The following is a 23091-nucleotide window of genomic DNA, read 5'->3' as shown; positions in this document are numbered from 1 at the left end:
AAACACATTTCTGGTTGTATAAGGAAGCATCTTTCAGTATTATTAACATATGTTCTTATTAGGCATAGTATTATAACTTCCCAAGTATATTCCGTAGAGCCTCAAAATAGAGTTATCACCTCAAAAAGGGGCCTCCGCAAATTTACTTGGGAAGCACTAAACCTACTTCCCCCCGTCATTCATTTTGGAGATTCATTCATTTTAAAGGCTCTGACTCACTGGCTCCAAAGCTAGCTCTGAAAAGCCCAGCTACAAGGAAGCTTCTTTAACGTGTATTTTCTACATCTCTTTAACTACATCTCTCAAAAGACTGTGAAACAGTCTGAGAAATAATTGGTTTAATTTTAAAATTATCTCAAGAGTGTCTTTAACCCAATGCAGTTCCTTGAGGAATTTATGCTTACTATTTACTGTATTTAATATTATATATTATATAGAATGATTATCCTTGTGTCTTATGCTTATTTTATACATGCTAAGTTACATCATCGTGTAGACACAGTCCTCACTGAATACAGTACATAATTTTTGACTGGTTAGTAAATGGTCTCCACCCAGAACTTTGAATAAATCTTTCAACACCCTATAAAAGCTTCTAACTAATCCTCATACTTCTTTCCACAACTTAATACAGTCTATAACCCCAGCCAAGTAGTGAAACGTTCTAAATAAACCAGGCTCCAAGATTAATTCTAATGAAAAAAAAAAAAAAAAATCCGTGCGACTAACAAAACATAAGGTTGGAGCGACCCATCTTAGAGGAGTACGAAGGCTTCCATTCTGTACCTAACAGGACAGGCCAAGTATCTGACGAGCACACCTGGAAGGCCAGAGCTTGAGTTCAAAGAAGACACATGCAACATAAAAGCACAACAGACAAGAAGAGATCACACACAAGTATATCCAGCCCTTTCAATTATAATCACACAAAGATTTCTTAGAATCATTTTAGAATGAGGATTCTCAACCTTGGCACTACCAACATTTGAGGCCAGATAATTCTGTTATGGGATATTGCCCTGTGCACTGTAGGATGTTTAGCAGCAACCCTGGCCTCTAGAGGCCAGCAGCACCCCTTTTCCCCCAAGTTGTGACAAAAAGGTCTCCAGGCATTGCCAAATATCCCTTGGGGGACAAAACTGCCCCCTCCAACTCCCATTGAGAACCACTGCTCTAGGGGGAAATTGCAGCAGCTGACGTTTTTGCTAGAGGTTTAAACCAGTATTTCTTTTCCTAAAAATATAAAGAAGCCGTTTGTTTTTTTTTTTTTTTTGAGTTGAGTTTGATACAGGATGCATAAACATTCACACGTCCAAAAATCCCAAGTTAAAAAAGGAAAAAAGGAAAACATACCAAGTGAGGGACTTTCTACAAAGTATGTAATCAGTACTCCTCAAAACTGTCAAGGTCATCAAAAACAGGGAAAAGTCTGAGAAACTGTTATAGCCTAAAGAAGCCGAACAGACATGACAACTAAATGTAGTGTGCTATCCTGGATGGCATCCTGGAAGAAAAAAAGGAGGGTAGGTAAATACTAAGGAAATCTGAGTAAACTACGAATAACATATCAGTATTGGTTCATTAATTTGGACAAATATAGTAATGTGAGAGATTAATAAGAGAAATGGCTGTAGGGCTTATAGACACTATGTAATTTTTCTGTAAATCTAAAGCTGATCTAAAAAATAAAGTTTTTTAAAAAACTTTTTAATTAAAATGACAAGAAGGATGTAAGAGAAAGGGTAAAACAAAGCTTTAAAAAGCATTCTTCCCCTGTGCAGGCTTCACTCTGGCAGCCCTTCAAAGGGAAGACACCTGAACAGATTATTTGGATGAAGGAAAGAGATCAAGTGGCCAGACAGAAAGTGAGAAAATAAAATTATTTTGTCCTCTTGCAACTGGCGGTGGGGAGATCTATATGTTTTAAATGAATTCATCAGTATTTCTTCTGACTGCGCCTTCCTAAAAGACACAGCTCAAGGGTCAGCCTCAGAGACACATTTCCTGCATCCCTGAGCCCCTGGGCCTCGTTGCTTGTCTCCCCAGAGGTAAACTGTCATTCATCTGTTTACCAGAATCCCCATCCATGCAACACTGGTCCCCAGCTCTCCACAGGCAATAACTCAGCCACTGTTGAACCCTCCCTATCAGACTCATCCGACTGTGAACCAGCAGCTGTCAAACTCACTGCTGGGTGCTTAATAAATGCTTGTTGGATGAACTCAAGCTAGGTACATAAATTCACACAGACTTCAAAAAGAGGGAAGAAGGAATGGTGCAGTCCTGAACAAGACAAAGAAGAAAAAGCCTCATGAATGCCCCCACATTCTCAGGGGTAATAGGGACCACATGCATTTGTGCTGCGGGCATGAAGAGGAGATAGGGTCCGCCGAATCCTGTACCTCTAACACTTGAATACTTCTAACACTGAAAAAGACTTAGATGTTATTCAGTGCAGTGGCCTCATTTTACAGAGACAGAAACCAAAGCCAGGAGGGATTAGGTGACTTGCTCAAGGCCACAAAGCTAGTGATGGCACTGCCCTAATCACAAGGAGACCCAGACTCTAGAGCTAAATAACCCACCTCCACCTCTTACTAAATGTGCTAAGGCTGACAATTATTTCATAATTAATAATAGCTGCTATCCACTGAGATTCTGCTGGGTGCCAAGCACACACTAAAAATCTCCACATTAATTCCATATTGCAATGGAGGAAACTAAGGTCAGAGAGGAAAGTAACATGGCTGTCACACACCAAAGTCCAAACTCTGGTCCCATGATGTATTAGTCCATTTTCACCTGCTGATAATGACATACTCGAGACTGGGAAGAAAAAGAGGTTTAATTGGACTTACAGTTCCACATGGCTGGGGAGGCCTCAGAACCATGGCAGGAAGTGAAAGACACTTCCTACATAGCGGCAGCCAACAGAAAAATGAAGCAGCAGCAAAAGTGGAAACCCCTGATAAACCTATCAGATCTCATGAGACTTATTTACTATCATGAGAATAGCATGGGAAAGACCAGCCCCCATGATTCGATTACCTCCCCCTGGGTTCCTCCCACAACACGTGGGAAATCTGGGAGAAGCCATTCAAGTTGAGATTTTGGTAGGGACACAGTCAAACCATATCATTCCGCTCTTGTCCCTCCAATCTCATGTCCTCACATTTCAAAACCAATCATGTCTTCTCAACAGTACCCCAAAGTCTTAACTCATTTCAGCACTAACCCAAAAGTCCACAGTCCAAAGTCTCATCTGAGACAAGATAAGTCCCTTCCGCCTATGAACCTGTAAAATCAAAAGCAAGCTGGTTACTTCCTAGATACAATGGGAGTACAGGTATTGGGTAAATACAGCCATTCCAAATGGGAGAAATTGGCCAAAACAAAGGGGTTACGGGCCCCATGCATGTCCAAAAGTCAGCCAGGCAGTCAAATTTTAAAGCTCCAAAATGATCTCCTTTGACTCCAGGTCTCCACAAGGACTACATTTAGTTGTAATGTCTGTTCGGCTTCTTTAGACTAAAACAGTTTCTCAGACTCTTCCCTGTTTTTGATGACCTACAGTTTTGAGAAGTACTGGTTATATACTTTGTCAAAGTCCCTCAACTGGAATGTTTTCCTTTTTCAACTTGGGATTTTTGGACAAGTGAATGTTTATGCATCCTGTATCAGCGTGACATCCAGGTCACACTGATGCAAGAGGTGGGTTCCCACGGTCTTGGGCAGCTTTGCCCCTGTGGCTTTGCAGGGTACAGACTCCCTCCCAGCTGCTTTCACCGACTGGCGTCGAGTGTCTGTGGCTTCTCCAGGTGCACAGTGCAAGCTGTCGGTGGATCTACTATTCTGGGGTCTGGAGGAGAGTGGCCCTCTTCTCACAGCTCCACTAGGCAGTGCCCCAGTAGGGACTCTGTGTGGGAGCTCCCACCCCACATTTCCTTTCCACAATGCCCTAGCAGAGGTTCTACATGAGGGCCCCATCCCTGCAGCAAACTTTTGCCTGGGCATCCAGGTGTTTCCATACATCTTCTGAAATCTAGGCAGAGGTTCCCAAACTCAATTCTTGACTTCTTTGCACCTGTAGGCTCAACACAATCTGGAAGCTGCCAAGGCTTGGAGCTTCCACCCTCTAAAGCCACAGCCCAAGCTCTACCTTGGCCTCTTTCAGCCAAACCTGAAACGGCTGGGACACAAGGCACACAGCATGGAGACCCTGGGCCCGGGCCCACTAAACCACTTTTCCCTCCTGGGCCTCCAGGCATGTAATGGGAGAGACTGCCACGAAGGTCTCTGACGTGGCCTAGAGACATTTTCCCCACAGTCTTGGGAATCAACATTAGGCTCTTTGCTACTTATGCAAATTTCTGCAGGTAGCTTGAAGTTCCCCTCAAAAAATGGCTTTTTTTTTTCTACTGCATCGTCAGACTGCAAATTTTCAGAGCTTTGATGCTCTGTTTCCCCTTTAAAACTGAATGCCTTTAATAGCACCCAAGTCACTTCTTGAATGCTTTGCTGCTTAGAAATGTAAAGTTCCACAAATCTCCAGGGTGGGGCAAAATGCTGCCAATCTCTTTGCTAAAACATAACAAAAGTTACCTTTGCTCCAGTTCCCAACAAGTTCCTCATCTGCATCTGAGACCTCAGCCTGGACCTTATTGTTCATATCACTATCAGTATTTTTGTCAAAGCCATTCAACAAGTCTCTAGGAGGCTCCAAACTTTTCCCCATTTTCTTGTCTTCTGAGTCCTCCAAACTGTTCCAACCTCTGCCTGTTACCCAGTTCCAAAGTCGCTTCACCATTTTCAGGTGTCTTTTCAGCAACACCCCACTCTACTGCTACCAATTTACTGTATTAGTCCATTTTCAAGCTGCTAATAAAGACATACACCTAGGACTGGGAAGAAAAAGAGGTTTACTTGGACTTACAGTTCCACATGGCTGGGGAGGCCTCAGAATCATGGCAGGAGGTGAAAGACACTTCTTACATGGCGGCAGCAAGAGAAAAATGAGGAAGAAGTAAAAGCAGAAACCCCTGATAAAACCATCAGATCTCATGAGACTTAGCACTATCATGAGAATAGCACAGGAAAGACGGTCCGCCATAATTTAATTACCTCCCCCAGGGTCCTTCCCACAATACGTGGGAATTCTGGGAGATACAATTCAAATTGAGATCTTGGTGGGGACACAGCCAAACCATATCACATGGTGATCTTCCCCATCCCATGCTTCGGCTGTCTCATGCGCCAGGCACTGTCCTAAACGCCTTTCATGGATGGACTCATCCATTCCTCACCTGAACCCTAATGATGCTAGTGCTACCTGCAGCCCCATTTTACAGATGAAGAAACTCAAGCCTATTTTGACCTCTCAGTTCTCACAGGCAGCAAGCAACAAACCTTATCCGTAAATCAGGATGGCAAAAATTTTGCCTGCAGTATCTTATAAAACTAAACATGCAATTACTGTTTGACCCAGCAATTGTACTCTCGGGCATTTAGAGAAATGAAAATGTATGTTCACACAAAAACCTGTACACAAATGTTTACAACATCTTTATTTGTAACAGCCAAAGACTGGGAGCAACCCAAATGTCCTTTGAACTATGGGTAAATGGTTCAATGTAGTTAATCTGTGGTTAAACAAAGGGTTAAACTGTGTTATGTCCACACCATGAAATCACAGCAAAAAGGAATGTACTGTTGATATAGTACACATAACACTTGATAAAACTCCAGGAAATTATACTTGGTGAAAAAACTCCAAAAGGTTACATTGTGTACGACTCCATCAGTATAACATTTTTGAAATGACAACATTTTAGAAATGGAGAATAGTGCTCCAGGGATTGCGGACAAGGGAGAGCATGATGGGGGGAGGTGGGTGGGGCTATAAAGACTGAGGGAATCCTTATGATGAACTGTTCAGTCCCTTGATTGGTGGTGGATATATGAACCTACATGTGAGAAAACTGTACAGAAATACATTCGTGCTCTCATGCATGTGCACACACACAAGTATAAATAAAATGAGGACACTCTGATCTGTGGCCTGTATCAATATATACTGTTGTGATAATGTATTACTGTTTTGCAAAATGTTACCACTGGGAGAAACTGGATAAAGTGTATGCTGGATCTCCCTCCATTAGTCCTTTTCTGTTTATTATTTACACAGGGTTTGGCTCTGCCACCCAGGCTGGAGTGCAGTGTTGCAATCTCAACTCACTGCAGTCTCAACCTTCCAGGCTCAAGCAGTCCTCCCCAACTCAGCCTCCCAAGTAGCTGGGACTACAGGTGTGAGTCACCACGCCTTCCTAAATTTTGCATTTTTTGTAGAGACTGTGTTTTCCTTTGTTGCCCAGGTTGGTCCTGTGCTCAAGAGATCTGCCTGCTTCAGCCTCCCAAAGTGCTGGGATTACAGGCGTGAGCTCACACCTGGCCCCTGTATTAATTCTTAAACTGCATGTAAATATACAATTATCTCAATAAGAATTACAAGTTAAAAAAAACTTGCCTGCACAAAAGCTGGGCTAGATAATCTTCTATATTTTTTTCATCGCTTAAGACCTGCAAAATTCCCAATGTCTCCAAAGCCAGTCTTCTTTCCACTACACCACACAACAGCTTCAAAAGCCAAAGCAAAATTAACTCTTGGCAAAGGGAAACGAAGTCAATAAGCCACCATTTCACAGAATTCTGCATTGCTAGTCATTTTACGTCCCCTCTGAAAATTACTAATTAGCTTTTTTCATTAAACTGACTTCTGGCCAAAAAATGGAAAATCTGATTCTATAAAACGTTCTTGTTCACCCAATAATCTCTCCCTATCTCTATGTGCCACCTCCACAATAAGAAGTAACCAGTATACAAACTTCGATTCTGAATCCTCCTTGGAAGCAACAGCGACAATGGATTATTGGTTTCCAAATGGTCAGCGGAGCACAAGAAACAGGACAGTGGGTCAGGAGCTGAGACAGACCCTAAATTCAGGCGTCACCTTGGCCAGGTCACTTAAACCTGAATCTCGCCTTTCCCATCTATAGAATGAGGATGTGGAACCTCCTTCGTAGACTACTGGAACAATTTAGAGATAATCCACGTGCCTGGCACTAGTATTCATTAGTTCATTAGTAGTAACAACTGAGTCAAGCTCATTTTATGCACACCTGGCCATGAAGTTCCCATTCAAGGCCTTAGAATCCCCACCTCACCGAGGTTAATGGATAATCCAGAACCTTCCCCACCTGGACCTCTCCTCTTTCAAACACCGCACAGCTCAGCTCATCTCCTCTCCAACCCCACCACCACCCCCACCAAAAGGAAAACAGACCAGCCTCGGGATCGGCCACCTGCTCAGCAGCCCCGCTCCTGGGCATGTCTGCGCCAGCCCGAGTCGGCTGTTACTATTATTACTACTGATGAATAACAACACCTAACGGTGCGTGGGAGTGGCCGACTCCCAAGGGAGATGTGCGGAACTCCAGCTCCGCGCAGCCCAAAGCCCCTTAGATGCAGATTTCGGGCTAAAAATCCTAAGAATATATACAACAGCTTTCCCGGCAGGAGAAAGGCGCGAGTTGTGAAGTTTCTAGAGTGCATTTTTCCGCGTTTCCCCGAGTCGCTTCGCAGGGGCGATGCTGCCTGCGGCTGAGGGTGTGGGCACCGGGGTTCGCGACTGGAGGCCCTGGAGGTCCGCAGCTAGGCTGGACCGGGTCCCAGGGCGCCCGCTTCCCAGCTGAGCGCGCAGGAGGGGCCCCGGACGCCGGGGCGGGGTCGCCACCTTACTCACCTTCAGTGCTTCTCTTCGCCTCCCGGTAGCGCTCCCACAGGTAGCGCTTCATGTCCGGGGCGGTCCCCGGTGCGGCGCACAAGGGCCGGGCGGGGCCCACACACGGCCGCCCCCGAGCCGCGGTCCCGCAGCCACTCCGCAGAGTCGCCGCTGTCGCCGCCCTCGCTCCGGCCCCGCGGGCCACCACCACCGCCGCTGCCATGGTCCTGCCTGCTGCCTACTTCCTGCTGCCGACGCCACCGCCGCCGCCGCCACCGCGCCGCTCTGCGACTGCTGCCGCCGGGCCCAAGATCTACCCGCGCTCTGCCCTGCAGGCTGGCCGCTCCTGCGTCGGAACACGTGGCGGCGCAGGCCCGCCCCCCAGCCGCTGTGGGGCGGGAAGTGGGCGGGGGAGGGGGCGGGGCCGGATGGGGGCGGGGTCTGTCGGGGAGTGGATGGGGAGGGGCGGGGCCGAGGGCCTCACGCCCAGCCTGCTGAGGTCAATTTCAGAGTGGCGAGAGGGTGGCCGTGTGGTGGCGCGCAGGCCACTTGGGATGGAATGATGAGGTACGACCCCGGCGCCGCCCGCCCAGCTCCGCCGCACCTTCCCCCTGCCTTCTGGGTCTGACCCCCAGCTCTGGCCGCACAGACAGCGCCCCTCCCACCCCAGCTGCCCTGGCCCTGGCCCCAGAAAGTGACCTCTCTCCGCATTAATGGCCTCTGGCAGTCTAATTAATGGCAGTCTGGACCTCCCCTGGATCGTGGGGCCCCTCTGGGACGTCCCGGATCCCCAGCTTATATTTATCCAGGACCTGTGAGTGGGTAGCTGGGCCGAGGCTCCACTCGTGGGCTGATGTCGGCTGGAGATTCCCAGCCCCTTGATACCTCAGTAAATTTGAAGGGCACTACCATTACACAGCCTGGAAGGCCAATGCCCCACCCTAGATTTCCGCCTGGCAACAGAGCTCCTCGGAACACGGTCACCCAGCTCATGCCCCTGCCCACGCTAACGGCTCGGTGTACAGGTCTTCTCTTACACCTGCTAGGCTGCGCCCGTCCTGTGCCTGTGGTTCCACTAAAGCCAAATGAACAGTAACTTCCTTGTCTGGGGGCAATTCTGTGTGGACTGAGTCAGACACAGCTTCTGCAGGAAAGACTAATGTGGCCCAGCCAGAACCCTACTGAAAATCGCTGGAAGGCAAGGACTTCCCAAGCTGTGCAGGTGGAGTAGGCGGAATAGGCGTCAAGGCTGGCACTCTGCCAAGGAGACCATACTGGCTTGTGTGAAATGGGTGGAGCACAGTTTAAGACAAATAACCCAAGGCATTAGTGTATGCTCCAGTTGTGGGATGGAGGGGTCTGGAGGTGTTTCATGGAAAAAGGTGGCATCTGGGTTAAACCACCATTTATTGAAGGCTTGCTGTGTGCAGTATCTCATGCAATCCTCTCAGTAATCCTGAAAAGCAGACTTCATAATTTCTCCAGTTTTACAATATAGTCATCCCTCTGTACCTGCCGGGAATTGGTTCCAGAACACCTGCCCCATACATACGTAACAAAATAGGCGATGCTTAAGTCCTTTATATAAAATGGCTAGTGTTTGCATACACACATACTTCTATATATTTTAAACCATCTTGATTACTTTTTTAAAAAAAAAAACAGAGTCTTTCTCTGTCAGCCAGGCTGGAGTGCAGTGGTATGATCGCAGTGCACTGCAGCCTCGACCTTCTGTGCTTAAGCAATCCTCCCACCTCAGCCTCCTGAGTAGCTGACATTACAGGCGTGAACCACCACAACCAGCTAATTTTTGTATTTTTTCGTAGAGATAGGGTCTCACCATGTTGCCTAGGCTGGTCTCAAACTCCTGGACTCAAGCAATCCGCCCACCTTGGCCTCCCAAAGTGCTGGGATTACAGGTGCAAGCCAATGCACCAGGCCTCAATTACTTTTCATACCTAATACAATGTAAATGCTCTGTAAATAGTTGTGATACTGCATTTTCTATTTGTATTACTTTTCATTGTTGATTTTTTTTTCTAATATTTTTATCCATGGTTGATTGAATCCACGAATGCAAACCTGCAGACACAGAGGGCTGACAGTAATGAAACCGAGGCCAAGAAAGATGAGATAACTTTCCTAAAACCACACAACTGAACCCATTCTTCCATTTGGCTTCCTAACATATAGTATGTAGGATTTAGGCGGGTGATAGGGAAGAAAGTAGCCAATAAGTAATCCTTAACAGCTAATGGTTAATGTTTTACGAATCACTGATAAAATGAGACAATAAAATGTTTAAAACAGATATGATATCAAATATACGAGCTCTGGTACTTTAAACTCACTTTATGATTTTAGTTACATGCCAAATTATATATTTTTTACTTCGTGTATCATAAAAAGAGTTGGTGATAGCAATTGTAAATTTTGTTCATGTGGAAAATTAATTCATAAATTCAAAATAAACTATAGCAATGCAAAAAGAATACAATTAGAATTTTAATAACATTGCTTCTGTATACTTTTGGATATGGAACACTATGAGATCAAATTGCTCTACCTACCATAGAAATGTGAATCACCTAAAAATTGTTCTCCTTAAGTAAAATGAGTTACAATGTTTAAGTGCCTAAATAATCATATTTCCAGACCTTGGTTATTATCATCCTGTGTATTTTAGAAGAAAATATCCAATAAAAGAGTTCTAATTAAAGACAAGTGGAAACAACAGATGCCAAAAAGCCCATGATACATTTTTATTCTTTATTAAAATCATCTGAGGTCTTCAACAGTTTTGTTTCAGTGTGAAATCTTCTCTGCAAAAAAGACTTCTGAGGTATCGAAATATAATCTGGGCTATGAAAAAGCCACTTTTCTGATATGAGCTCATATTCCCAAGGGTTTTTTGTGCTAAGAGGCCGTGGCAGGGAATGGTGGTAATTGGCGGTGATTTCGCCTTCTCCACTCTCACTTTTAGCTAACAAAATTCTTTGCCTTGAAAGCTTTATTAAACCATTCATTTTACCCAAAGATAAAATGTTAGAGGAATAATCTTTCTTTTTGTTTGATGCTTCCTTTCCTGAGCCATTCCATATTTCAGCATGATTTTGTGTCTTCCGTTGTATCTTTTCCTCAGCAGATATGCAAATAATGGGTTTCTTTTTCCCTTTTCCAGCAGCACATTTTGATTTATCTGAAATTGTCTGAGGTGCCAAGTCCATTCTTCTAGCCCTGTGTAATTTATCTGCATTCATGCACATTGCAGAGCTCACTGTATTAGAACTCTGAGCACTGTGATAGTTTAATTTAAGCAAGTGCTCCCATAATGAGAAGCCATTCCTAGAACCCTCAGAATGTTGCTGGCTCATACCTTGAGGCCAACATCTCCGGCTCCGGATCCACTCAATTTCTCTCAGAAGGCTGCAAAAGATCAAAAGTTGTCAAGAGGTCATATATATAACATGAATAACCAGAAGCATATTTCTGTTTGGAACATGAAATAGAAACTCACTGCAGGATTCCATGGATTGATGAATGAGAAGATCCCAGGTGGATCACCCTTAAATCAAGTGATCTGTACAAATAGCCTACTGCCTCAATCATGACGTGATGACAAGAGTCACTTGCCAATAACTGACCTGCTAGATATTTGAAAATAAGAATATTAGACTTTTTATTACTGCTGGCTTCACACATTTAAAAGAGAAGGATAACAAACATTTATAAAGAGTGGCATTGGAACATGACTTATTTGTAATATTCTGCCAAAAATATTTAACCTGAGTCTAATCATAAAGAAACAATCAGGCTGGACGCAGTGGCTCATGCCAGTAATCCATTCATTTTGGAAGGCTGAGACATGTAGATTACTGGAGCCCAGGAGTTCAAGACCAACCTGGGCAACATGGCAAAACTCCATCTCTACAAAAAATACAAAAATTAGCTGAGCATGGTAGCGCGTGACTATAGTCCTAGCTACTTGGGAGACAGGTGGGAGGATCGCTTGAGACCAGGAGGCAGAAGGTGCAGTGAGCCAAGACTGTGCCACTGCATTCCAGCCTGGACAACAGAGTGAGACCTTGTCTCAAAAAAATAGAAAGAAAGAAAGAATCAGACAGATACAAATTGAAGGACATTGGGATAGGGATGGGAGGGTGGAACCTGACTTCAACTCTTCAAAATAGTCAATGTCATAATGACAAAACAAAGGTACTTAAATCTAGACTAAAAGAGACAAATGCAATGCAAGATCATCAATAAGTTAACAGCTATAGAGGACATTACTAGATACTTGGGGAGATTTGAATATGAACTATAGTTAGATAATAGTCTTAGGCAATAGTTAAATTTCCTGGGTTTGATTATTGTGGTTATATGGGGGAATGTCCTTGTACTCAGAAGACATATGCTGAAGTATGGTATTTAGACATAAAAGTGTCATGTTTGCAACTAACTTTCAAATGGTTCAGAAAAAAAATACATGTATGTATGTGTCTGTGCCTGTATATGAAAGAGAGAACACAGATGTGGCAAAATATTAACAACTGGTGGGCCAGGTGCGGTGGGTGGCTCATGTCTGTAACCCCAGCCCTCTGGGAGGCTGAGGAGGTAGGATTGCTTGAGTCCAGCAGTTTGAGACCAGCCTGGGCAACATAGGGAGACTCTGTCTCTATACAAAATAATAATAACAATTTAAAAAAACAATTGATGAATATAGGTGAAGGTTATATGATCTTTCACTATACTATTCTTGAAATTTCTCTGAAGGTTTGAAATTTTTCAAAATAAAAAAATTGAGAAAAAAGTTTTCCAACTGCCACAGTCAATGAATTGAATTCTCGACCTGGTGCAGTGGCGCGCGCCTATAATCCCAGCACTTTGGGAGGCTGAGGCGGGCGGATCACTTGAGGTCAGGAATTCAAGACCAGCCTGGCCAACATGGCAAAACCCTGTCTCTACTAAAAACACAAAAATTAGCTGGGCGTGGTGGCATGCACCTGTAATCCCAACTACTTGGGAGGCTGAGGCAGGAGAATCGCTTGAATCTGGGAGGCGGAGGTTGCAGTGAGCTGAGATTGTGGCACTGCACTCCAGCCTGGGCAACAGAATGAGATTCCATCTTCAACACAATAATAATAATAATAAAATTGAATTCTCTAAAATTTGTTAAAATAAAAACAATACATTTTACAATCTAACTTGGAGATGGTACTTATTTATTCATTTTACCCATTTACAAGACTACTCTTAAGGGGCTGGACTTACACCATTGATTATAAACATAACGTAAGGCTGGTATGTGTAAGGCACTGATTTAGAAATGTGATAAAGAGACTGCTGCCTATGTAAAGGCTAAAAACACTGACAGATGACCCAGTCCCTGTTCCTGTGTTAACAACAATAACAGCAAATATATATAATTACCATCTGTCAGGACTGTGTAATCATATAAGGTATAGATTATCATCACCTGTCCACCTGGTTCAAAAATGAAAATTTACCAATCTGTAAAGTGAAAAGTGTCTTTCCCTTCTCTGTCCCCATCTGTGCAGTCTTCTAAAATGGAACCAATGACGTTAGTTTCTAATGTGTCCTTCCAGAGAATTTTTAGTGCATGTTTCATTTTACTTGTCTTTTAAAGATAAGCATGCTGGATGAGGTTAAGGAACTTATTCTAGTTCATGGAAGAACAGTCCTGGGTCAGCCTCATCCTGAAGTCCATGCCCTGCACTGCTACACTAGGCTGCCCCCTCCCCATTGTGGATTGTGCTCCTGAATATCAGCTGTGGCTTCTGCTCGCAGACATGTTCTCTCTCTGTGGCTTTGCTTCATGGATCAGACCCTGTATCTCACATGCCTGCAGCTTTCTCTGGAAATCCTATAGGAAATTTCAGCTGCTGTCTCTGCTTAGCGATCTGGGACTATGTTTCTTCTTTTTGAACTATTTTCACGACTCCCTGTGATGTTCCCAGGTGCCTCAGTCTAGCTCAGCAGAAGACATTTGTGAACTACCCTGTTCTTGATGACCAAGTTGCATTGGCCTTAAAAGGAAAAGTGGAGAAAAATAGAAACTGGATGTGTCACGTGGTGGCAAACACAGAACCCATTCTCAGAGATACTCTAGGCACCAATAACCAGATTAATAGGTGTGACTGACTCTCTTCATTCTGCCCAAGTCCCCTGAAGAGAATCTGATTTGCTATGGGATTGAGATTTTCATGCAGACAAGTTTCTGGTGCCCTTTGCATACACTACTTCATGCCCTTGCTACCCACCTCCCTCTTGGCCACACACAACTCCTCAGGCCCCTTTTCCTTGGTGACCCATTCTAGACCTGACCTATAGCTTTGACCTCAGAACTTTCTTGGATGCAATCTGACTCAGGCAGCAAGCAAGCCAGGGAAAAGACATTCTTGCCTCATCCCCACCCCCAGTTTATCCCATTTTTCTTGGAGCTGGTAGCAGTTGGGTCAACCCAGTCAGTCCTCCCAACCCAGAAAAGAGGAAAGACCAGAATCGGTGAATTTAAATTGGAGAGATGTCACTGAACCTCTTCCCACCTCAAACCTTTGCCCTGGATGGGGAGGGAACCTAACATTTAATTTTGTACTCTATTGGCTGTTTTGCATACATTATATCATTAAATCTTCACAATTACCCTATAGGTAGACTATATTATAACCTCTTGATTGGTAAGAAAATTGAGACTCAGAGAGGTTATGTCCACAAGCCAAGAAAATAGCAGAACTGGGATTCCAACTCAGGTCCCTAGGATCCAGGACCACAACTTCTAGAATTGAGAAAAGAGAACACTATTCTTCCTGTTTTGTTGGTTCCAGGGAAGATTTTCCATAAAAATACATCTAGAAAAAAAGCATCAGTTACCTTTTCTATGTTGTACTTCTGGACAGAGCCACACCCATCTTATTTCCAGTGGAATGTGAATTGGGGGTGGGGATGGGGGGAAGGTCCCATGAACACTCTTACTAATTTGTTCTCAGATTTTAAGTAGTAAGTTTTCCTAGTCTCCCCACTTTATTTTCAGTGCTTAACATTAAAAAGATGGTGGAATATTTATTATTTCCTTAGAAAAACAAAACAAGATATTTCATCCAAAGATAGTCCTCTATCCTATTAAGTACTCTCCTAAAGCACAATTTTTCCTAATTTTTATTCTACTGAAATTAAAATTAAGTCATGTTCCTCTTGCTTCATATAATACCTGCTGTCACCTAACAAATGGATTTTTGCAATTCCAGTCCAGTGTGAGAGATGTTTACTTTTTTCTGGGCCGACAGCAACAGTCCAGGCAGTTGTCTCCAGGTGACAGTGAAATCTCTCCAGTGTTGACAGAGGTCACAGGAAGTTTCCCTGAATGAATAACTCAGTGGATGAACCACCCCGGGAGGGATAGTTCATTACTGGGCAGCATCCACTGAGTTATTCTGTGCCAGGAGTGAATGAGATTAAGAAGTGAGGACAATCAGAGCCCATAGTCTCTGTCTACATTCTAGAAGATGGGCTGCAATTGCAAAGAGGAAGGAAGGTTTGGCACTGTCTAAAGGCTCTTCGTTGAACGTTTCTTTTTGTTTGATAATTAGGCTGTGTCTAAAGTTTCTTTGTCCAAAATCCTCAAGTTTGAGAAACTAAGTGTGTTTGCTCATTCTTTTTTCCTTTTTTAATCTGCAAACTTAACCTAGAAGTGTTTGCTTATTCTTTCCATAAATGTGTGTATCTATAAACAGGTTAGGGAGAAAGCTGTGTGTCATTGTCCCAAAAAAGTAAAAGGTTGCTATTGGATGTCTCCATGGGCCCTCAATTTCTGATACAAAGAAAACAATAAGAGAGGTTAAGGAGTCCTTTCCCCCACCCCTCTCTACTGAAACCATGGCCTAGTCTGGCTCAAAAGGACCTGGTTGCAGATGGCAAGTAGCATCCTCTATTGTCTTCCCCCAGTTCTGCATGAACCCAAAGCACCAATTAAAGGAGATGGGCCTGTGCAGAAGCCCCAACTTTAAGCAGAGGGAACAGATTGTTCTCTCTTAAACAGGCTTTTGACTCTACCACCAAAATTGAACATTACCTGTGACCTCTGTGTTGCTAAACACAGTGGTCTGTTCTCAATCTGCTGGTCAGTTCTCAACACTCTCCTCTCTTGGCTTCAATGATCTGACTGCTTCTCGACCTGCCTCTGGAGCCATTCTTCATCTTTTACTACAGCCCATTCCTCTTCTCGTCCCTTAAATGCTGGCATTCTTCCAAGTTCTACCTCTGGCCATTGTCTTGTCCTACATTCTTCTTGCTTCTTTCAACCATTCTACTGAGTTGAGCCAGCAAGTGTACACTAAGGACTCCCAAATGTTTTCTCTGGCTCAGTCTTCAAGCTCTTAAGCACCAGACTCATATGTCCTACTGCCTACTGAATGTCTCTACTTGGATAGAAAATTCAAACTCAACAGGCCCCAAATTAGCTCACTGTGGCTCCCACCCCACCCTACCAAACTATGCTCCCTCTCTTGCAATGCCAACAGCATCATGCACCCAGGTGCACTGACCTACGATATAGTCGTAAACTGGGAAATGCTTTTGGCTTTCTCTCACCTCCCACATCTAGTCAAGCACCGAGCCTGTTGGATTTACCTACTAAGTCTCAAATCTGACACTTTCTCTCCATTTCTACCATCCCCTCTTAGTTTACCAATTCCATCCCCCATTTGGTCACAAGATTGTTGTATCCTAAACACAAACTTACTCATGCCCCTTAATGCTAGAAATCCTACAGCAGCTACCCTGTCAAGCCCTTGAGCCTGGTAAACCTTGCTGATTCCTCCAGCATCATTCCCCAACTCTCCCCATTCCAGAGTTTCAAACCACCCAAGTTCTCCCTTCCTTGACATTGTTCATGCTGATCCTCCTTACCTAAAATGCTCCTCATGAACTTCTTCACCAGGCACCTGTCAGAACTCAGCCCAAGCCACTGTCTCTGGAAAGTCTTCTTTCTTGCCTGTTTTCTGTGGGTCCCTGTGCCCTCTCCAGTGTCTGTCACAGTACATAACATATTGGATTGCACTTCTCTTCATGTGCTTGTCACCCCAACGAGACCACAAACTCCTAGAGCTCACAAACAGCGGGAAGGGCTTGGGACCTGGGGTCAGAGAAACGGATGCTAAGTCTTAGGTCAACATACTAGCTGTGCCTGGTCTTTGTGAACCTCGATGATTATAATATCTAATCCATAGAATTATCTGGTCAAATGTACTGGGGCAGGTCATGTGTTACATCTGCTATTCCCTCAGCTTTAAAATTAGTTCAGTGACCTTTAGAGCCCTTTCCAGGTTTAAAAGTTTTCTAAGTTTATGAAGCCTACTTGACATTTTTTTTGCAGCCAATAGGGTTTACGCATATATAAACTATTAAAAATGATTAAGCCTACACAAATGAAAAGTAAGTTCTGTTAACACACATAAACTGGCTTGCTGGATTAACCAGGGTTCTCCATTTCTTCTATAAAACATACTCCCCAATGTCCAGGTAACACTAAATGAGTAAACTCATCTCTACTTTGCTGGCATACTTCTGTTCCCAACAGTTGGGTTCTGGCATACCCCAGAGTCAACTGAGTATGTCAATCTAATTAGGTAATTTCACAGACTGCAATGCAGATTAATAAGATATGAGTATGAGAGAAAAAGGAGTTGTTTTCTCTGAAAACCAGACTGAATTCTTGGGAAAGGCTCAATATCCTGAGCTGCTAAGAAAAATAAGTCCAAATTATGAGCAGACAAGACAACTACAAAAGATTGAGGGAGAAAAAGGTGGCAACTTAGAAGGATACTGCGCACAGACTGCATCACAATTGTTGTCACCCTTCAGAAACCAAAACTAGAAACGGAGGGTGATGCATTTTGAGAAAATGACATCTAATTCCAATCAGAGGACCCATTAAAGAGAGAGAAAGAGAAAGAGAGAGAGAGAGAGATTTTAATTATACATTTAAAAGTCTGGAGAAAGAATGGATTTATATTTAAGTTAAAATTAAAATGTAAGGTTTGTCTGTATCATTTATCTGACTTGGATTAAGAGACCAACTGCTGTAGTTGAAGAGGGTTCTGGCTGAGCTGGGAATTTTAAAATGAAACAAAGAGAAGAGACTGAGAGGGAATTTAAAAATGAAACAAAGAGAAGGGACTGACTCTCAGAGGGGCTGAGAGTCACCCACTAGACACTAGAGCCTTTGTTTAATTTCTTCCTTCTAAATTTGACTAAGATGGTTGGCATTTCTTTTAAAAAGAATCCCAGGCAGAGAGAAGTAACATAATGTTCATCTACCACACTTCATCCAAAACAAACAGTTCAGTACAGAACACTCAGCTTGATATAATGGAACATGAAAAAGCCACATTTCTGTCCTTTTCTCCCACTTATATGGTGTCTCAATAGCCAAATGTAAAACACTCATCAAAGGAGAGCAATATGATTGCTCTGTGTTGGAGGCAGCTTAGAGCATTAATCACAAAAATCTTCATTTTATAGTTAGGGTTCCTACTAAAATCTCTAGAATTAACAGTCTTATTAGGTTAATGTTTGTACTTGAAACTGGATTTGTCACCCTCTCACAAATCTGTCATTTTAATATGTGCTTACTGTAATCTCATATATAAGAATGTGATTTTATAATTAAAATCTTAATTACCAAAAATTGCTGGAAGCCCACTATTTTCATACCCCCTGGAAGATTACACTGTGTTATACATGTTGATCAAATGTAATAATACAGCCTGGTCACATAGCGAGACCTCATTTCTACAAAAAATGTTTTAAAAATAGTCAGGCATAGTGGCGCATGCCTACAGCCCTAGCTACTTGGGAGGCTGAGACCAGAGAATAACTTGAGCCTAGAAGTTTGAGATGACAGTGAACTACGATCATGCCACTGCACTTCAGAGCCTATGTGATAGGGACTGTCTCAAAAAAAAAAAAGTAAAATAATAAAAGATCAAGAAAGGTGTCTCGACATTCAAGCTAGCAATTATCATTAATCTGAACTCTAAAATGAAATCTGAAAAGTCAACTAAAGATCATTGTTTTCCATAGATAAAAGCACAATTGGGTTGTTCTTTCAATACTGTTAGCCTGGAGCAGAGCCATCATTTCCGTTGGATAACCCAAGACAAATTACCCAGAAAGAACCTGCCTATCCACTTCTCAGCCTACCTGCAGTGACAGAGCACCCATCTACATACAGCTAGGGCTGTTTCTGATGTTTTGAAGACGCAAAGAATACATGATAAGGCCTCTGCCCTCAGGAGTTCACAATCTGTTTGAGAGGTTAAAATATGCACCTCAGAGAGGAAGAGAAAATGTGTGTCACAAACACGTCCTTTGTGCTCTTTCATGGATTCTGGATCCACAAAATGATCTTAGAATATAATATTAGAAAGCTCTTGTGAAGATTATGCTAGAGGTAAGGCTCTAGGTTCCTCACACTTACCTACTTTGCAAAAATCCTGTACTGGCTTTCAGTTGCTCTTATGGTAACACCCCAGATCTTTGACTGGGCCTGAGAGGCCTGCGACCCACCCCCCGGCATCTCTCTAACATCCTCCTCGAGCACCTCCTTCTCCACATTGCTCTCTGCACTCTGGGACCTTAAAACTCCCCCCAGCCTCGAAAATTCTGTTCCTACTGCCTAGATGACTCTTCTCCTCCCTCTCTCCCACTACTAGTGAGCCACCTCTCATCCTGCAGATCCAATTTCAGCATCACTTCCTGAGATGCATCCCCAACCCACGTCCTTCCATCTGACAGATCAAGGTCACCTGTTAGTACTTGTATTTTCCCATGATAGCACTTTCCCCGACTATAGTTAAGCCATTGTGCATTTAGTTGTCTAACTGCTGTCTCCATGGTAACGCTTTGCACAATTGCAGTTAAATTGTGTATTTAAGTTGTCGACAGCCTTCTCCCCCAGTGTGAGCTCAGGGAAGGCAGCGTTGGTCTCTATGGGTCTGATTCATTGTTATACTCCCAGGAACTAACATAGAGATTGTCACTTAATAGGTGCAGTAAATATTATAATAAATGAATGATAAGAATATAAGTAATTAACATTCAAATGACCTTAATAATCAATACCTGCACTTCTAAAGTGGGAGGGTAAATCTGAATTAGCTGAGGCATTTCCTCCATCATACATTCATTTACTTGGCAAGTGTTTATTGAGTACCTGCTAAGTGCCACCCACTGTTCTAAGAGCAGGGTATACAATGGTGGAGAAGACAGATCATGTCTCTTCTTTATAGAAAGAGAGATGAAAAAAAAGAAACCCTAGTGAACAGATAAATATATAATTTCAAGTAGTAAAGTACAGGTTGAGTATCACTTATCCAAAATACTTGGGACCAGAAGGGTTTCAGATTTCTGATTTTTTTAGATTTTGGAATATCTGCATCACGCTTACCCGTTGACCATGCCTAATCCCAGAACTCCAAAATCTGAAATGCTCCAATGAGCATTTCCTTTTTGCATCATGTCAACACTCAAAAAGTTTTAGATTTTGGGCTTTTGGATTAAGCATGCTCAACCTGTGCTATTTACTTTAGTACCTTAGAGGGTGACAAGGGTAAGGGTTAGGGTTAAATTCCATAAGATGGACAGGGAACTCTTCGCTGCACATTTGTGGACAGACTTTAGACAGCCTTGATGAGCTCTAAATAATTTTCAAGAGTTTCCAAAACAATTTCCTAAATAGAACAAGCCCATTTAGAGGATCACTGGCCCCCAAGCCTTCCTCAGTGTTAAGTCTCCACTTCCCTACAGGAGAGAATTTCCTTCAGATCAGCACACTGCCTCAACTCTCCCATCACTGCCTGTTTTTCTTGTTTATCTCCCACTCCACACACCTCCTCTGTCCCGATGCTTCCTCACAGCCCCTCTTGACGGCTCTCAATCCCCTTTCACATCTTATTTATTCCTACCTTTGTTCTCGTAGTTCTCCCACCTAGAATTGCCCCCTTTCTCTGACAATCTATGCCCTCCACTTCCTAAAGGATCCCTTCCAAGAGATTTTCCTTGAACATCCTCTTGCTACTGACCATGGTCTTCCACATTTAGGCATGGAATATTAACTCTGTTGAGGACCTTAAAGAACGCAACACCCTTATTTTACAGATGGGGCCCAGGAACAGACTTGGGCCACAGGCATTGTGACTTGCTTCAGGTCACACAGCTGATCATGGCCAAGATAAAACCAAAACCCAATTCAATCCCCTCCAGCCAGACTATGCTTTAAATCTTTCATGTGTTATATTTTTTATTATAGGTTTATATTGCCACCTAACAACAACAACAAAAAGTTGCTTGAGGTTGAAGACAGAAGTTATCTTCTTTGTTTTTGTATCCTGCAGAGCACTTAGTACAATCCTTTGAGCATGGGCAACCTAGTGTCCATCTATATGTCTCTTTATCTGTTACTGCATCCAGAAAAGACCAAGACAGATTTTTACCAAATTTAGAAGGTATGTTTGGGATGAATTAAAATACGAGCCATATGGCATTCATAAAAGTCACATTGGATAGCCTAGGGGACCACTTCAAAGTGATGGGTATCTCCCCTGCAGGGCACCCAAGGATCTGCCCCACGATGGAGACAAGCTACAGACAAAGGAAGCAAATATTAACAGTAGCTTCATATAGGAGCCACAGTCCAAAGTCACAAAGGCAGATGCAAGCAATCATTTCAGTTGCCTTCATGTGGATGGCTTCATGCTGTGTACATCAAGTGGGTGGTTGGAGGTCGGGGGTACGGATTGTTTTTCTTTTTTCTTTTTTCTTTTTTTTTTTGAAACAGGATCCCACTCTGTCACTCAGGCTGGAGTGCAATAGCAGGATCTTGGCTCACTGCAGCCTTGACCTCCCTAGCTCAAGTGATCCTCCCATCTTAGCCTTCCGAGTAGCTGGGACTACAGGTGCGAGCCACCATGCCCAGCTAATGTTTTGTATTTGTTGCAGGGATGGGGATTTGCCATGTTGCTCAGAGGCTGGTCTCAACTCCTGGGCTCAAGCAGTTCTCCCACCTAGGCCTCCCAAAGTGCTGGGATTACAGGCACGAGCCAGCACACCCAGTTGAATTGTTTTTCTTTATAGGGTAAATTATTCTCCCAAACCACCCCAGATCAACAATCTAGTTGGGTAAGATAATACCACCATATCATCCTGATATGCATTACAACGTATAAAGTACTTAAAGGCTTGCTGAATAAATGCAGTGTAATTATATGTATACCATAGTATGCATAATTATACATGCATATTATATTATACATAGTATAATATAATCCAACTCCCATGAAACATACATAGCTGTTGACCTCAAAGTGAACTGCTTTGAGGACTAATGTTTGGTAACACTTTACTGCAGAGGGCCTAAGATATCTTTAAAAATGATTAATGGTGAGGAGTCCCAACAATTTGCAGCTCTGGCTTACTTCTTATTTTATGGAGTCCACTCAGGCACATTTCCATTTAGATAGAAAATTTCCACTAAAGGTAGGAAAACTAAAAATACTTGTTACATGTTGAAGGACAGCTGGTTCAGAGGTCTTCATAAACAGACTACTTTCCCTCCCTCCACTCTTGCCTTTGTATACCGAAGTTATTGATTTGCTCTCACCATCACCGACTGAAACCACAGCATACAAATCTCACATTAGCAGTTGGATTAACCATCTACAATGTTCCTGTGGGCCAGAAGTGGACCTTATATTAAAGGAATCAACTTCAATCAACAGCAGGAGATAATGACGGCAAGAGATGACTCCTCACATAAAAATACTTGGTCATAACAACCTTGAGTATTGACTGCAAAATTGAAATGTAGACTTATTTAACAAGTCACAAAAAAAAAACTGCAATTGCTGCTATTAAAGATGCCTTCATATCTGAAAGTAAATGAATATATTATCCCTCCATCACAGACCAGACACAAAAGCTGTTACATAACAGAATATTATATGAAACAATCAGATTAAACATATTAGTTCTTTGTCCATAAACTTTCTCTAAATTCATATCTGTATTTTCTGTTTGTAAAACTGCTTCAGCCTAGAAACATTTAGTGAAAAAAAAAAATGCACACACATATTCCCAAACCTGCACATTGAAAATATTCTTTCCTACAGATATCAGGCATTTAAAGCTTTTTTCCTCCTCAGCGAGTGACTACCCTGAAAGCAATCACGTTTTCTTGTAAAACAGATGGTAAGCACACATGCTGGGAAAAGTAGCTGGTTTAGGTCAGGGTTTCTCAA

At 43.0% G+C, this 23091-nt stretch overlaps 2 protein-coding genes across 9 annotated transcripts in view; both read right to left on the bottom strand.

Moving 5' to 3' along the window:
• Positions 1–8015, bottom strand: part of LOC105497730 (5'-nucleotidase domain containing 3) — a 69299-nt gene extending 61284 nt beyond the window's left edge. For both annotated transcript variants that reach the window (XR_011608913.1, XM_011769053.3), the window contains exon 1: positions 7799–8015. Coding sequence is in view for 1 of the 2 variants with exons in the window: in XM_011769053.3 (XP_011767355.2) it covers positions 7799–8000 (202 nt within the window). In the remaining variant the exon portion in view is untranslated. The remainder of the gene's footprint in view (positions 1–7798) is intronic.
• A 2507-nt stretch (positions 8016–10522) lies between these two features.
• Positions 10523–23091, bottom strand: part of LOC105497726 (putative tetratricopeptide repeat protein 41) — a 93421-nt gene continuing 80852 nt past the window's right edge. For 3 of the 7 annotated variants that reach the window (XM_011769035.2, XM_011769043.2, XM_011769038.3), the window contains exons 15-17: positions 16703–16822; positions 11295–11424; positions 10523–11203 (exon numbers count right to left, since the gene is read on the bottom strand). In XM_011769035.2, the coding sequence (XP_011767337.2) occupies positions 10540–11203; positions 11295–11424; positions 16703–16822 (914 nt within the window). In that variant the 3' untranslated portion in view covers positions 10523–10539. Of the gene's footprint in view, positions 11204–11294; positions 11425–16702; positions 16929–23091 lie in introns of those variants that run through there. The other 4 variants (XM_024797939.2, XM_011769044.2, XR_011608907.1 and 1 more) reach the window with 4 other exon arrangements.

Source organism: Macaca nemestrina, chromosome 10, assembly GCF_043159975.1.
Source record: "Macaca nemestrina isolate mMacNem1 chromosome 10, mMacNem.hap1, whole genome shotgun sequence".
NCBI lineage: Eukaryota > Metazoa > Chordata > Mammalia > Primates > Cercopithecidae > Macaca > Macaca nemestrina.
Note: the sequence above shows the minus strand (reverse complement) of the source record. Positions and strands in the feature narration are given on the sequence as shown.